Source organism: Oryzias latipes, chromosome 11, assembly GCF_002234675.1.
Source record: "Oryzias latipes chromosome 11, ASM223467v1".
NCBI classification, from domain to species: Eukaryota; Metazoa; Chordata; class Actinopteri; order Beloniformes; family Adrianichthyidae; genus Oryzias; species Oryzias latipes.
This window is the reverse complement of record NC_019869.2, coordinates 334,192-350,777: the sequence shown is the minus strand read 5'-3', so window position 1 is coordinate 350,777 and position 16,586 is coordinate 334,192. Positions and strand designations below refer to the sequence as shown.

General features: G+C 42.6%; 2 protein-coding genes across 3 annotated transcripts; both read left to right on the top strand.

Annotated features, from left to right (window-relative positions):
- The first annotated feature begins 8,065 nt into the window (after window positions 1-8,065).
- Window positions 8,066-10,272, top strand: mterf1 (mitochondrial transcription termination factor 1). Its single transcript, XM_020700066.2, has 2 exons — window positions 8,066-8,168; window positions 8,819-10,272. Exon 2 carries the CDS (start codon window positions 8,819-8,821, stop codon window positions 9,971-9,973), a length of 1,155 nt encoding a protein of 384 aa, XP_020555725.2. The 5' UTR covers window positions 8,066-8,168; the 3' UTR covers window positions 9,974-10,272.
- Window positions 10,273-10,362: 90 nt separating this feature from the next.
- dus3l (dihydrouridine synthase 3 like) lies at window positions 10,363-15,158 on the top strand. 2 transcript variants are annotated; one of them, XM_020700064.2, is made up of 16 exons: window positions 10,363-10,465; window positions 10,743-10,837; window positions 10,926-11,163; window positions 11,647-11,995; window positions 12,761-12,807; window positions 12,890-12,991; window positions 13,177-13,218; window positions 13,286-13,438; window positions 13,503-13,619; window positions 13,692-13,757; window positions 13,840-13,950; window positions 14,205-14,301; window positions 14,379-14,454; window positions 14,538-14,726; window positions 14,791-14,919; window positions 14,994-15,158. In XM_020700064.2, the coding sequence occupies exons 2-16, from the start codon at window positions 10,761-10,763 to the stop codon at window positions 15,064-15,066; spliced, it is 1,866 nt and encodes a 621-aa protein (XP_020555723.1). In that variant the 5' UTR covers window positions 10,363-10,465; window positions 10,743-10,760; the 3' UTR covers window positions 15,067-15,158. The 2 variants fall into 2 exon arrangements, with proteins under 2 accessions (XP_020555723.1, XP_011491245.1); XM_011492943.2 differs by having other exon boundaries at window positions 10,364-10,465; window positions 12,743-12,807.
- The last annotated feature ends 1,428 nt before the right edge of the window (window positions 15,159-16,586 follow it).

The following is a 16,586-nucleotide window of genomic DNA, read 5'->3' as shown; positions in this document are numbered from 1 at the left end:
CGGGCTGCTGGCCCAAAAACTGATCAAGAAGGTGAAGATGCACCATCTGAGGAGCAGCACACCCTGGAGCAACAAGTGATCCACTATATGAGAAGTAAAGACATTCATCTGGATAGTCGACACATCTCAGCATGCCACACTCTGCCAAGTAAGGATAAAAAAGAGAAGCCTGCGATCATTATAAGATTTGTGAGCAGAAAGCACAAAGTGGAAATCCTAAAGGAGGCAAAGAAACTGAAGGGCACTGGAGTTTATTTAAATGAGCACCTGACCAAGAAAAACTCAGAAATTGCTTGGACATGTGATGTCGTATCCTGAAAAAGCAACACAAAATACAAGCCACCTGGACCAGGAATGGAAAAGTGTTCATAAAACTGAATGGATCACCAGAGCAAGCTAAAGTGGTGGCAGTGAGACAAGTGAAAGACCTGGATCAGTACAAATGAAAAACTCTTAAGTTCTATTTTGTTTAGACTCTACTGACAGAATCAGACTGTGGACTATTCTGTAGAGAGAAGGACTTCATTTTCAGCACAAATGACTGACTCAGTGGTGAGTGAAAACACTTCTAAGTTTGACTATACAGAACATGGACTTTATGATTTTGATAATGATGTGGATCCAGAGACTCATGTGTTTAATAAGTTCAAGGATACCTGCAGATATTACTGTGAGGAACAACTCAGTGAAGTTAAAACTGAGGAAACATTTTCTGTTATTCATTTCAATTGTAGAAGTCTACCAAGAAATTTTGAAAAAATTAAAAATTTTTTGGACACATTTAAAGGAAAATTTAAAGTAATTGCTCTGTCAGAGACATGGATAATTAAAGGGAAGGAAAATAATTTGAAAGTTGAAGGTTATGATTTGTATTTCAATAGCAGAACAAATAGGATTGGAGGGGGAGCTGCCCTTTATATTGATAACGGTTTAAAATGGAAACCGGTAAAATGCATGACATCTACTATTGATGATTTAATGGAAAGTGTTGCTGTGGAAATAGAGTTACAAAAAAACAAAAATATGACTGTTGGATGTGTAGATAGGAAACCAGGATCAAAAATTGAAACTTTTAAGGACAATTTAGAAGATATGTTAAGTAATCTAAACCATCATAAACAATTAATAATTTGTGGAGACTTCAATATAGATCTCATAAAGCTAGATTCACATTTACAAACATCTGATTTTTTTGATTCATTATATAATAAAGGACTGTATCCTTTGATTACAAAGCCTAGCAGAATAACAACAACTAGTGCAACTTTAATAGACAACATTTTTACTAATATTTTGGAAACTCAAAGAAATTGTGGGTTAGTAATTAATGACATAAGCGATCACTTGCCTGTATTTGCTATATTTGACTTCAGGTTGCAAAAAAGTCAGCAGAAATTCACCAAATATACAAAAGAATAAGGAATGATGAAACTGTGAACGCGTTCAGAAATGATCTCATAAATCAAGACTGGAATGAAATTTATACAGATGATGTAAATGGTGCATATGAGGCTTTTCTGAAATGTTATTTAGATCTTTACAATAGACATTGTCCAGAAGTTCTAAGTAGACCTAAATCTAAAAATAACAGAAAACCCTGGATAACAAAGGGCCTACAGAATGCTTGTAAAAAGAAAAACAAACTCTATAAGGACTTTTTAAACTTAAGAACAGCAGCAGCTGAAAAACGTTATAAGGTTTACAAAAACAAGTTAACAAATGTATTGAGACAAGCTGAAAAGAAATATTATCACAGGATTCTGCATGAAAATAAACATAACTTAAAGGCTACGTGGAATATTCTGAATAAAGTAATAGGAAATAAGTCAGGATCAATGGAACTACCTCACTTCTTCCTTAAAGACAATGTGGTCATCAAAAAGCAAGAGGACATGGCAAATGAATTCAATTCATTTTTTGTAAATATAGGACCCAATTTAGCAGAAAATATTACATGTAATTTACAATCAAAAGATATTATTAAAAATAAAAATTGGATTTCTCAATCTATGTATTTATCTGATGTGACTGATAATGATATTTTGACTACAGTATACAAACTAAAAAACAAGACCTCAAAGGACAGTGACGGGATTGACATGAAATTAATAAAAATGACCATAGATTGTGTTGTAAAACCACTACATCATATCTTTAATCTTTCACTTAGATTAGGAATTTTTCCTGAGAAGATGAAAATAGCTAAAGTTATTCCTTTTTTTAAAAATGGAGACAGACATACTTTTAATAATTACAGACCAGTATCATTACTTTCTCAATTTTCTAAAGTTTTAGAAAAGTTGTTTGTTAACAAACTAGACGCTTTATTGAAAAAAATAAATTGTTAAGTGAGAATCAGTTTGGGTTTCGTTCTAATAGGTCTACAGACTTGGCTATAATGAAAATAGTTGAAGAAATTTCAACAGCAATTGACAAAAAGAAATACACAATAGGAGTTTTCATGGATTTAAAGAAGGCTTTTGACACCATAGATCATTCTATCTTGATTTCTAAATTATATGCATCTGGGGTTAGAGGAATCGCCCTGAACTGGCTTACCAGTTATTTAAAAAACAGACAACAATATGTGCAGTTTGGAGGTAAGAAGTCTGATCTCATGAATATTATTTGTGGACTCCCACAAGGCTCAATTGTAGGACCTAAACTTTTTATTTTATATATAAATGATATTTGTGATATTTCTAAGTTGTTACAGTTTGTTTTATTTGCTGATGATACTAACTTTTTTTGTTCTGGGGATAATCTGAAAACCTGAGCTAAAAGTATTGAAATGGAAATGATAAAACTCAAAATGTGGTTTGACTACAATAAACTATCTTTGAATCTAACTAAAACAAAGTTTATGGTATTTGGTAATAAAAACAGAACAGAAGTGACTTTGTCCATTGATGACATAAACATAGAACAGGTGTCTGAATTTAAATTTTTAGGGGTTATGTTGGACGACAAATTAACATGGAAATCTCATATATTTTATGTAAAAAATAAAGTAGCCAAGAGCCTTTTTGTTCTGAACAAATCTAAATATATTTTACCATGTCATATTATGCACATGTTATATTGCTCTTTGGTTTTACCTTATTTTACGTATTGTATTGAAGTGTGGGGAAATACATATGAAACTAATATAAGGCCCTTAATTCTGCTACAGAAGAGAGCTATTCGAATTATTCACAAAGCTAATTTTAGAGATCACACAAATGAACTTTTTATTAAGTCAGGTTTATTAAAACTCAAAAATTTAATTGAATTGCAGACCTTATTAGTTATGTTTAAAGCCAGAAACAGAGATTTACCAGAAGACCTTCAAAAGCTTTTTATTTTTACCACAGGAGATGAAAATCATAGGAGAAAATATGATTTCAAACAACAGATTGCTCGAACAACATTAAAGCAAAAGTGTTTGTCTATAGCAGGGGTAAAAATGTGGAATTCCCAGGAGAATCAGTTAAAAAGTTGTCAAAGTATTATTCAATTTAAATGGATGTATAAAGCTAAACAAATTAGTTTGTACAAACTTGACTGTTGAATGGAATTTTTGGAATTTATGTAATAAATGAATGGGATGTATTTACTGTGTAGTGGAACTGTACATTGTGAAATCTGAGCACAGGTGATGGTGTGAGAAATGTAAATGTAATGTTTAAAAGGGAGCAGATAATTATAAGAATTGTGTTCTTCAATTCTGCTCCTTTCCAATCATGAAAATGTTTAATATGTAAGAGAAATATGTAAACATTTGAACATCAATTTTCATGAAAGGAACAAATAAATAAATGAAATGAAAATGAAAAAATACCAACTTCTCTATGACATCATCAGCCAGCTTGTATTGTGTGTGAAATCCTCTTTAGGTCTTCATGCTTCACTCTAGCAGCAGCAAGTTCTGACTGATTCATTAAAGCATCGATTGAAACAATTGGACCCAATTTCTCTCAAGAATCTGAATTTCTAGTTTAGTCTGTGTTGCTTCTACCTTTAAACACAGTTCAGTAAATAAATAAATACAAATTCTGTAAGATTGTCACAGAAAATCAAACTTCCATGTCAGTCAGTGGTGATCCATCCACTCACATTTTTCTGTTTGTGGAGACCATCCAGCAGACGGACCCATCCAGGATTCTCCATTCTGGTTCAGGTTTGGGGAAAAATCCTATTTGGAAGAAAGAAAAAAAGGTTTACTTTAGTTTATTTAGCATAAGTGAGTTTATTCACTGATGACAAACTAGTTTTACATTGAAAACATTTCTACAAGCCCTAAAGTCCTGAATTAAAAATGATCTTTATGATGTTTTTGTTTCATTCTAGATACTTTTCAGCCTGTTTGGTTCTTTGAGTCCTTTACATTTTCTGAATCTGCCTCTCTACTAACAGATAACTGGTTTATTTTTATTTTTATTTTAGGCTTTTTTAATTGAAAGAGTGAAAAAGAAACAAGCATTTAATGTGTCTTTGCATGTGATTGAGGTCTTTCTGCAGAGCTCCTCCTTTGACTCTTCATCCTCCTGATGGCTTCAAATGTTGGATTCTAATCCTTGCGTCGGCGCTTTATTTCTCAAAAGGCATTTGACACAGTGAATCATGAGATTCTTTTGTCTAAATTAACATACTTCAACTTTTCTATGGATGCAATTCAGTGGATAAAATCATATCTAGAATTCAGAAAACAGTGTGTTTGTATTAACAGTGTCAAATCGACTCTCTTAGATGTCCGTGTTGGTCTACCACAGGGATCAATACTTGGGCCTTTATTGTTTTCTATGTATATTAATGATCTGCCAAACACATGTGGTAATGTTGAATTTCAAATGTATGCAGATGATGCTGTCATCTTCACTAGCGCAAAAAATATTCAAGAAGCAGCCTCTATTCTTACCTCAGCTCTGGTTCCTGTAAATGAATGGCTTTCTAAATCTTGCTTATTGTTAAATACAACTAAAACTGTTTGTATGATGTTCACTAAGCAACCATTGGACATCAAGCATTCAGGTATATTTTCGGAAGGACAGGAACTGGAAATTGTCTCTAAATTTAAGTATCTTGGGGTGACTCTTGATTCAACTCTAAGCTTCAAGAGCCATATTAAAAAAATATCGAATACAGTAAAATTCAATTTGAATAACTTTAAACAAATACGACCATTCATAACACTTGGAGCTGCTAGAATGTTTTTGCATTCAATGATACTATCACATATTGAATACTGTATTACATGTTGGTCCTTGGCGGGTGTAAATACGAGCAAAACCATAGAATCACTTTATAAAAAATCCCTTAAGGTCTTATATAGAAAACCAATGTCATTCCATGTCTGTAATATCTTGAAAAAGTACAAGTTGTTAAGCTTTGAGAATTTAAAAAATTTTAAATTCGCTTGTTTGATGTAGAAGGTGTTACATGGACTTGCTCCGCCTCCCCTGTCTGACTTTTTAAAAAAAAAAGGCTCACAGCGCACTCAGGACTAGGGCCTCGTCTCGGGGGGACTGTGAGGTTCCATACAGAAAAACAGCCTTTGGACAAAACGCTCTCTCTGTAAAGGCCAGTAAACTCTGGAACAGTCTTCCACTGTACATCAGGGAGTGTCAAACATTACAGACCTTCAAAACACAGCTCAAGCAGTGGCTGAAAGCAAACCAGTCCTGTAGCCACTGACTTTTAACTCTCATAATGTACCACCTTCTTGTGTTCTTATTGTATCTGTGATTCTGTCTTTTGTTTTGTCCTGTTTTATGTTTCCTGCCTAGGGACTATGGATGCAAATTAGCATCATTGCTATAATCCAGCATGTTTACGCCTATCATTGTTTGGTAGATGTTCATTAATGTGCACTGTCCCTATTAAATAAAGCTTAAATAAAAAAATAAAAAATAAATCTCCTCTGGGGAGTTTCTGCTTCACTTCTGCTAAACAGTTGAAGTCAAAAATCAGAGCTTTGTTCCAAGATCATCTGCTTTCTGTTCCATCAGCTGCTCTTTATTGGCCTCATTTAACATCTAACATTGAATGGAGAAAAGTCTGGTCTTTACCACAAACTTTCTTCTAAACAAACAAAGTCAAAGAAATCTGATTCCAACTAAGACTCAGATTTGATCCAGCAAAGCATCACTGATCTACATTTAATGTTGACTTCAACAGCAGCTGGACTTTTTCAAACATGCTCTCATTTATTCTGGTCTGTGAATTCACTAACAAATTATGGAAAAACATCCAGAAATTCATCACTGACTCTATTTTTGATGATTTTTTAAACTATTATGAAAACATAATATTAGTTTTTCATAGTTTTGAACAGAAAGATCGTGATGCTTTCTTTATTATAAATATGTTGTTATTCATGGATAAATTCTATATTCACAAAAGTAAATTTGCTAATAAAAACATGAATTCTTTCTACTGAAATTTAAACTGCAGCAATAATTAAAAATAATTTCTGCTTCTAGAAATACAAAGGCTTAAAAAATGATGAACATCTGTAAATCTTTTGCATTAGTGACATAAGTTTATTCTTACATTTACATTTATTTCTCTTTTCTATTTTTAATTTTGTTATTTATTTCCTTCTGTAATTGCGTCATTTGGTTATTATTGAACACCAGCTGGTTTAAAAATTATATTACTTATAATTTTGTTCTTTTCAAAAGGTCAAAAGAACATTTTGGATTCAGAGCTGTTTTATTCTTATGTTGCATTTTTGTAAATATTGTGTTTTTGTGTTGTGTTCTACGGTGGCCGACAGGGCTCACACTACACACAAAAGAAACAACGCAACTGCATTACACAACGACACAAACCTCAGCATCAGAGTCTCCAGCATTGTGTTGGCGTCCTCAGCTGTTTGCTCTTCTGTGAGGACTGAGGAAGAACCGCCTCATCTTCTTCCACCTGAATCCTCTCCATGCTCAGGCTGAGTTCCAGTCATCCTCTGACAAGTTGACCTGCAGTTCTGACTCCCACTTTGTTTCAGATACGAGTCAAAACCATTACTTTCAACAGACGTTTATGCAGTTTGGAAACCGTCCTTCAGGGCAGTTTCTCATCAGCTCCTGTCACCATTTCCACCACTGCCTTCATGTGAGACTGAGCTTTTTATCTCTTCACTTGAAAATACCTAAATAAGTCAGTGTGTTCTAGTTCTAACTCTTCTTTGAGCTTTTCAAACATTTTAAAAATGTTCCCATCTGTTAATGTCCAGATGATAATAATTGATACTTTATTGATCCCTCAATGGGGAAATTCTTCTCCGCATTTGGCCCCTCCCCTTGGGGAGCAGTGAGCTGCAGGCTAACCGCGCTCGGGAGGTGGTAATGTTATGAGGGCTTGCCTAAGGACCCTCACTGGGTAATGTTAATTGGCCGCCATTGATATGGTAATTGACCCAGTACCATGTTTATCCCCTTCCGGGAATTGAACCCGGATTCCTGCATTGTAGCCTCTTACCTTACCAACCGAGCTACCCAGCCGCTCATAACATTATAATATCGCAGTCGTTCCTCTAATTCTCCATTTCTTGAATGTATTGTCTAGCTGTCTGACTTTGAATCCAGCAGAGTATGAAGGCCATATAAGTAATTTGTGGTTGCTACCTATTTTGTATTTGTTGACCACCTCCCACCAGGCTTCTGTTCTGTGTTCACTACACGTATTTTCTCCTCCAGTCTTGCTTGTGGAGGACAGGATCCACAGTCAAGCTCATTTGTTTCCATTTACAATAATCCTCTGTTGAAGACCATAAATTATGCTTCTTAGCTGGGCTGCCAGATAATATTCTTGGAGACTTGGTAGATATAATCTTTGATATAAGACCCAGCAAGACATCCTTCCAGAATAAAACAAAACAAGAATCAGACAAATCTTCTGCCAAAACACTTTAACTTGAGGACAACAGCAGGAAAGATGGATGACTGTTTCAGGGGAACAGCAACAAAACTACAGAGTTTCAGTTTGATCTAAATCTACAGACGCTCATCAAAGTCCGCCACCCGCCACCTGCTGGTCAGAACACGTCAGAACATGTTCTCCTCCCGGACGCTGGGGGGCGCTAACACGTTTCCCTTCAGTTAGTCTCACAGAGAAAACGTCACTTCCGCTCTAGAAGGCTTTTCAAATTACAACCAGAATGTGAAAGTTGAAACTTCTTCAGTTGAAAGGTAAATATTTGATCAAATTGTTTCATTTTTAATGAAATTAAGGCGTAACGTGTTTATATCTGTTAAAAAGTCACAATTCAGACCGAGGTGCACGTTTCCGGAGAGTTTGTGTTTATTCCGTTAGCAGAAGTTGGTCATCATGAAGCAGAGCCTCTATGATCATCATCATCATCATCATCATCAGCTGCTATTGATTAGCCTCATTCATGTCTAACTTTAACAAAGTCAAACTAAAACACAGATTTTATGCAGCAAAGCATCACTGATCTAAATGTAAAGCTAACATCTTCTCATGTATTTATTCTGTTCTCTGACTACAAATTATAGAGAAACATCCACAATTTCATCAGAGTCTATTTTTGCTGATTATTAAAAAACTATAATAAAAATGTTATACTTAGTTATCATAGTTTTGAACAGGAAGATCGTGATGCTTTCGTTTTTATAAATATGTTTTCATTCATGACTAGATTTCATTTTCACAAAAATAAATTTGGTGATAAAAAACATGAATTCTTTTCACTGAAACTGGAACTGCAGCAATAATTAACGGCTGCCAACAGCCACTGAAGAGATTCAGGACTGAACTTCCGCTGCTGCTTTCAGCCTCTTCCTCTTCATTTATTCTGCTTGTTTTTTTCTGCTGAAAGATGGCGTCGCTTCCTGGAATCCGGGCTTTCCTCAGAACCCGTCCATCACTGAGCGGCCAGAGAGCCTTGGGTTCCGTTCGGGTTCTGCTGACGGCAACCGGTCCTCCCAGAGGGTTCTGCAGTGACGCCTCGAAGCTTCCAGTGAACCCGGAGAACCAATCTCTGCTGCAGAACCTCAGCCGGATGGGCGTGGACGTCAACATGGCGCGGCGGCGCCAGCCGGGGGTGCTCCGCAGAGAATGCACCAACGAAAAGGGCCTCTCTCGCTTCCTGCAAGGGAAAGGCGCCAGCCTCAGGGTCATCGCCGGCATCGTCTCCCGCTATCCCCGCGCCATCACGCGCTCCGTGGAGCACCTGGAGCAGCGCTGGAAGCTGTGGAGGAACGTCTTCCAGACGGACGCCCAGATCGTCAGCATCCTGGATCGCTCGCCGGAGTCTTTCTTCCGCTCCAGCGACAACGGGAACCTGGAGAAGAACATCGCTTTTCTGACGTCGCTGGGGCTGAACGGCAAAGACCTCCACCGGATGCTGAGCACCGCCCCGCGCACCTTCTCCAACAGCGTGGAGCTCAACAAGCAGATGGTGGAGTTCCTGGAGGACGTCTGCGCAGAGCTGGGTGGGAGCAATCCAGAGCAGTTTGCAAAGACGGTCATTTCTAGAAACCTCTACATTCTCATCAGAAGCACCAGAAGAGTGCGAGCAAACATCGACAACCTGAGAGCGTCGCTGCATCTGAGCGATTCGGAGCTGCTGGCTCTGCTCCAAGGCCACGGCGCAGACATCCTGGACCTCTCCAGCGAGTACCTGAAGAAGAACTTCAGGAGTCTTCGGCAGAAGATGACCTCCCTCGGCTGCAAGGAGGAGGACCTGAAGAAGCTGATCATCAGCTATCCAATGGTTCTCTACATCGGCCCAGAAACCTTAAACACAAAGCTGGACTGCCTTCTGAAAGGAGGAATAACGGTGAGCCAGATCCTGAAGAAGCCCAAAGTGTTGGACTACAGCACCCAGAACATCATGGAGCGGCTGCAGGAGCTGCAGAGGGTCGGCTACGACTTCCACAAAAACGGCATCAACATTCTAGACACCAGTCGGAAGCGGTTTGTGGCAAAGATGGAGAAACTGGCCTCAGAGGAGGGAACGCAGCAGCTGTAGCTCTGTGGAGAACATCTGGATGCTTCTGTCCGCGTTCTGGTTCCTTTAGGTTCTCCTTGTTCATTTTAACATGTTCAGCTGATCACTTCAGTCCAAACCTGATATTACACAACACATTTTAATGCCCCTTTTCTTTATTCTTTAAAAAAATTTATGCTCATTATTTAAATGCTAAAAAAACAGTCTGACAGATTCCATTCAAAATGATCAAAAATGTATTTTTAACTTTACATTTTGAAGAACTGCTCATGGATTGTTGGGATGCAACGTTTCAAATAAATGGCTGTTTAAAAAACGCATCCATGTAATGATTCCAGTTTTTGATGGTTTGTTTATTTATGGCTTTGGATTAACGTTCCGCCCGTGCGGAACCAATGTCGTCTGGTTTCCGGACGGACTGTTTAGAGCGGCGGCACGCCGGTCACTTCCTGCACGTTGTGCTGTTCGCGCGTGAAGTTGCGGCGCATTAATCAGCATTTTCTGCGTTTTGAGGCAAGTTCTTCTTCGTTTTCAGTCAGTTTAATGTTTGAGTTGAACAGCTTTACGTTTGTCCGTCTGCACGTCACTTCTGTGACGTCATAGTTCCTTTTGCAGCTGTGTGAACGTCACCAAACTTGTTTGCCGCTTAAACAACAATCAACATGTCTGCTGTTTCAAACTGCAGCGCTTCTTTGAAAGGAAAATCAAAGAGTTTGGTTGGAAAAGAGAAATTGGAGATAAAAACGTGATTCTAGCAGACATGAGTGAATATAATATTTGTCTGTTTCAGAAGAAGGAACCAGCAGTGATGGAAGCCGTGGAGCCGGAAACCGGGGAGAGACAGACGGATGCAGCTTCCAAAGGCCAAGCCGCCATCAAACCCGAGTCAGTGAGGAACCCCATGTAGTCCCACGGCCCGTTGATGGAGGGGCGTTAACGGGCCGACGTGTGACTCTGACCTTCATGTCTGCAGGTTCCTCACCACCAAAGAGAAGTTTCATGAGTTTCTGGACGCAGAGCTGCAGGAGGTGGAGTCCAGTGAAAAAGACCAAACTGATGAGATCCAAGAACCCCAACACAAGAAACCCAAACACGACCTTCAGGAGAAGAGCAGAGCAGAAGGTCAACGGCTCCGGGGTCAGAACAAGTCCAGGCCTCACGTAAAGCCCACCACGTACGAGGAGAAGCGGCTGTGCCTGGCAGTCCTGCAGGTATCGAACTTTACCTTCAGGAGCTTCCTTTCAGGGACTGAGAATCTGACCAGTGGTTTTTCTGATCGGTGATCTTTCTGATCGGTGATTTTCCTGATCTGTGATCTTTCTGATCGGTGATTTTCCTGATCAGGGATTTTTCTGATCTGTGATCTTTCTGATCGGTGATTTTTCTGATCGGTGATTTTTCTGATCGGTGATTTTTCTGATCGGTGATTTTTCTGATCGGTGATTTTTCTGATCGGTGATTTTTCTGATCTGTGATCTTTCTGATCGGTGATTTTTCTGATCGGTGATTTTTCTGATCGGTGATTTTTCTGATCGGTGATGTTTCTGATCGGTGATTTTTCTGATCGGTGATCTTTCTGATCGGTGATCTTTCTGATCGGTGATCTTTCTGATCGGTGATCTTTCTGATCACTGATCCTTCTGATCGGTGATCTTTCTGATCTGTGATGTTTCTGACCCGATGTTTCCCTGCAGAACAGAGACTGCGCCTTTGGACAGAAGTGCTACTTCCTCCATGACGTTGGCGAGTACATGAGGACCAAAGCGGCCGACATCGGGGACAGCTGCTACCTCTACGACACATTTGGAAAGTGTGGATACGGTCTGAGCTGCCGCTTCGCTAAAGCGCACACCACGGCCGACTTCCAGACCATGGAGGACGGCGAGCTGATGAAGACCAAGGAAGGCCGGACCACGGTGAAGAACGCCTTAAGCAAAGAGCTCCAGAACCGTCTGAGGAAGAGGAAGGTCGTCTTCACAAAGTCTGAGGAATATTTAAAAAGTCTGTCAAAAAGCAAAGACAAAACGGACGGCGGTGGGAAAGGTGAGCAGAGAGAGAGACGAGTAAACGCTCTACGTATGTGACCACGCCTCTGATGACGGGGAAGCCCCGCCTCTGGTGGCCATCAGGGGCGAATCAGTTACACATTGGAGTGTTTTTTATCTGGGGTCTCCTCATCCCTTCAGAAATCTCCCTGCAGCCTTTCTGCCTGCAGGAAGTGATGCGTTCCCCCCTCAGTCTGTGGCTGTCATTTACTACTCGCTATAGAGCGCCTTCGCCATTTTTAGTGCTGTCTGAATCTGCAATGCTCTAGAAATTTCCCAGAAGCCTCTGGGAAAACCAGCGAATTTGGACCACAATGCATTGCCTTTGATCCATTTTAGCAAAAAAAAAGTATTTTTCACATAAAGCATCAACGTTTTCATCACAGAACACAGTGGATTCATGAATAGTCGTTGTAGAAGACTTTTTGGCTTGTTGGAGCCAGCAGGTACTTCCTGTCTGGAGCACAGGGGGCGGAGCCTCTCAGTCAGTCCTCATGTACAGCCAGTGGCTGACCTGCATGGTTGCTGCTTCCAGGTCAAAGGTTGACATCAGTACGGCCTCATTCTGAGCCGGTTTCCCTCAGAAGAGCGTCAGGTCGTCCGCTGCTCCATCATGGCCGTCTGTAGCAGTGATGCAGGCCTTGAGCGATGTGGTCACATGACCTCTCCTTCCTTCCTGTGTTGATGGTTTTCAAATGTTGGGACAGAAGTGAACTTTATCTCAATTTTGACCCGATCCAAACAGATGTTTGTTCTACTAAAGAACCTGGAGATGCAGTGGAGGAACGTCCCACACCTGAGGAGTCACAGGTTTGAACCCCGACTCAGTGTGGCGTCTCTCTTCTCCTCAGATCCGTCCGGCTTCTAAACCCAAAACCTTCTGCCGTTTCAGGCCCAGCGGATGTCCGGTCCAGATGAACGGCCGCTGGTGAAGACGGTCGGCCCGCTAACAGATGCTGATGTCATCAAGCTCCGCCCCTGTGAGAAGAAGAAGGTACTGAGCTCAAACACTTTGTTCAGCGGTGACGGACAGACAGATGTTTAGGTTAGACGCGCTGTTATTGGGCGGAGCATCCGTGGACTCAGATTCAAAGGGAATGACGTCTGAGTCCCCGCGGCCCTTTTCTGGTGTTCCACATGTGGCGCCGTCACATCCAGCTGTGTTTCCTTCTGTTTAAGGTGGACTTCAGAGATAAGCTGTACCTGGCTCCTCTGACTACAGTAAGTGTGCCGGTCTTTAGGGCAGGGGGGCGGGGCGGGCAGATGTTGAACGCTCTCCGTTCCTCAGTGCGGGAACCTGCCCTTCCGCCGCGTGTGCAAGCGCTTCGGCGCCGACATCACCTGCGGGGAGATGGCGGTGTGCACCAACCTCCTGCAGGGGCAGCAGTCCGAGTGGGCGCTCCTGAAGAGGCACGAGAGCGAGGACCTGTTCGGGGTGCAGGTGAGTCCGGCCGGGCCCGCCGCGGTTCTGTGCGGGTTCTGACTGACGGGAACGCCGTCCGCAGGTGGAGGGCTGCTTCCCCGACACCATGACCAAGTGTGCAGAGCTCATCAATCAGAACACGGAGGTGGACTTTGTGGACATCAACTCGGGATGCCCCATCGACCTCATCTACAAGAAGGTAGAGGGTCCAGAACCGCCGTGACCCGGAAGAAGACAGACGTCTGACCGGCTCTGCTCTGTCCCACATCAGGGCGGGGGGTGTGGCCTAATGGCGAGAACCAGAAAGCTGGAACAGATCATCAAAGGAATGCACCATGTGAGTAGACGACATGTGAAACCCGGAACCGTTCCTAAAGAACACGACCCTGAAGGGAAACCCGGATCCTGTCCTTCTGAAGGTTCTGGACGTTCCTCTAACGGTCAAGATCCGCACGGGCGTCCAGGAGAAGTCCAACGTGGCCCACAAACTCATCCCAGAGATGAAGGGCTGGGGGGTCTCCCTGATCACGGTAGGTGGACTTTAGTCCTCCTAAAGCCTTTGGAGGAAGGGAAACGTTTGTTTTGCCGCCAAACGGATGAGCTGGATCCATGTTGAATCAGTTCAGTCCTTGTTTTCTGCTGCTTCCATCTAAAAGCTTTAGAGTAAAGACCAGCCGTCTGTCTGTGAACGTCCTCACATTCAAACCAACCGAAGCGGTTTCCCGCCTTTAGAGCTGCCTTAAAGTCCAGATCTAACCCGGGCTGCTCCTCCTCTTTCCTGCAGCTGCACGGCAGATCCAGGGAGCAGCGGTACACTAAGCTGGCAGACTGGGACTACATCGGCGCCTGTGCCGAGCTGGCGCGGCCCGTTCCTCTGTTCGGTACGTCCAGAACCTCAGCAGAACGGCTGCTGGTGCTGAGGCGGCTTCAGGCTGATGTGAGGTGTCTGTGGGCTCAGGTAACGGAGACATTCTGTCCTACGAGGACGCGGTGAGGGCCAAGCAGACGGGGGTTTCTGGCATCATGATTGCAAGGTGGGCATGGAAACCCGGAGGGAGCGCCGGCGGTTCCTGTCAGTGACACGCTGCAGCACCAACACGCCACGCTCTGTTTGCAGAGGAGCCCTCATCAAGCCCTGGATCTTCACGGAGATCAAGGAGAGCAGACACTGGGACATCTCGTCCAGCGAGCGGCTGGACGTCCTCAGAGACTTCACCAACTTTGGCCTGGAGCACTGGGGCTCCGACACTCGCGGCGTGGAGAAGACGCGCTCCTTCCTGCTGGAGTGGCTGTCCTTCATGTGCAGGTGAGCGGCTGCACCTGTCAGTGTTGGACTTCTGTGGATGTGAACGCGCTGCCTCCTGGTCCAGATACGTCCCTGTGGGGCTGCTGGAGCGAGTTCCTCAGAAGATCAACGAGAGGCCGCCGTACTACATGGGCAGGAACTACCTGGAGACCCTGATGGCCAGTCAGAACGTGGGGGACTGGGTGAAGATAAGGTCCTCCCCCTCAGCAGGTGAAGAACGCCACGGAGAGGCGAGGGCGACGCTAAACGTCTGCTTCTGTCTTCCAGTGAGATGCTGCTGGGGCCCGTACCCAACAACTTCAACTTCCTGCCCAAACACAAAGCCAACGCCTACAAGTGATGGCGTCACCTCAGGCTGACGGGAGCCTGAAGGAGCAGAGATTTGGGTTCATGTGTGCGGCGGCAAGGAATTAAAGTCTTTCCACAAACAGACATTTGCTTGTCTTTGTTTGAAGGGTTTCATGGCGGGACGGCCCGTTTGATATCTAATATACTAGAACATACAGTTCTGTGTCCTGATATTACAAGGAGAGTTTTATGTTCACAAAAATACATTTTTGAAGTCCAAACTACGTTTAAATACTTTTTCATAAAGAGCTCTGTTTATACTTTCAATCACTCAATTATTTCAAAAGAACAGCTTGAAATGACTTGGATTTGTTGAGAAATATCAACTTAATAAGAAGCCCTAATAAATAATTAGATGGTTTATATTTATTTGGTTGTGTGTGTTTTACGTTTATTCTTTTACTATTATGTTTTATGGAAGGTAACTCGATCATTAATAAAGATTTATGGGAAATAAAAAAAATTTCTGGCATGAAGACTGAAATCTTCATGAGGCTTCTGCTCCTCCCTAAAGCTTCATGAGGCTTCTGCTCCTCCCTAAAGCTTCATGAGGCTTCTGCTCCTCCCTAAAGCTTCATGAGGCTTCTGCTCCTCCCTAAAGCTTCATGAGGCTTCTGCTCCTCCCTAAAGCTTCATGAGGCTTCTGCTCCTCCCTAAAGCTTCATGAGGCTTCTGCTCCTCCCTAAAGCTTCATGAGGCTTCTGCTCCTCCCTAAAGCTTCATGAGGCTTCTGCTCCTCCCTAAAGCTTCATGAGGCTTCTGCTCCTCCCTAAAGCTTTGTGAGGCTTCTGCTCCTCCCTAAAGCTTCATGAGGCTTCTGCTCCTCCCTAAAGCTTCATGAGGCTTCTGCTCCTCCCTAAAGCTTCATGAGGCTTCTGCTCCTCCCTAAAGCTTCATGAGGCTTCTGCTCCTCCCTAAAGCTTCATGAGGCTTCTGCTCCTCCCTTAAGCTTCATGAGGCTTCTGCTCCTCCCTAAAGCTTCATGAGGCTTCTGCTCCTCCCTAAAGTTTCATGAGGCTTCTGCTCCTCCCTAAAGCTTCATGAGGCTTCTGCTCCTCCCTAAAGCTTCATGAGGCTTCTGCTCCTCCCTAAAGCTTTGTGAGGCTTCTGCTCCTCCCTAAAGCTTTGTGAGGCTTCTGCTCCTCCCTAAAGCTTTGTGAGGCTTCTGCTCCTCCCTAAAGCTTTGTGAGGCTTCTGCTCCTCCCTAAAGCTTCATGAGGCTTCTGCTCCTCCCTAAAGCTTTGTGAGGCTTCTGCTCCTCCCTAAAGCTTCATGAGGCTTCTGCTCCTCCCTAAAGCTTTGTGAGGCTTCTGCTCCTCCCTAAAGCTTTATGAGGCTTCTGCTCCTCCCTAAAGTTTCATGAGGCTTCTGCTCCTCCCTAAAGCTTCATGAGGCTTCTGCTCCTCCCTAAAGCTTCATGAGGCTTCTGCTCCTCCCTAAAGCTTCATGAGGCTTCTGCTCCTCCCTAAAGCTTCATGAGGCTTCTGCTCCTCCCTAAAGCTTCATGAGGCT

Coding starts and splice junctions, on each gene's coding strand:
- mterf1 (XM_020700066.2), top strand. CDS start 8,819: ATGGCGTCGCTTCCTGGAATCCGGGCTTTCCTCAGAACCCGTCCATCA.
- dus3l (XM_011492943.2), top strand. CDS start 10,761: ATGGAAGCCGTGGAGCCGGAAACCGGGGAGAGACAGACGGATGCAGCT. Junction 11,996..12,742: donor AACGGACGGCGGTGGGAAAG/GTGAGCAGAGAG, acceptor CGATCCAAACAG/ATGTTTGTTCTACTAAAGAA. Junction 14,920..14,993: donor GGGGACTGGGTGAAGATAAG/GTCCTCCCCCTC, acceptor TCTGTCTTCCAG/TGAGATGCTGCTGGGGCCCG.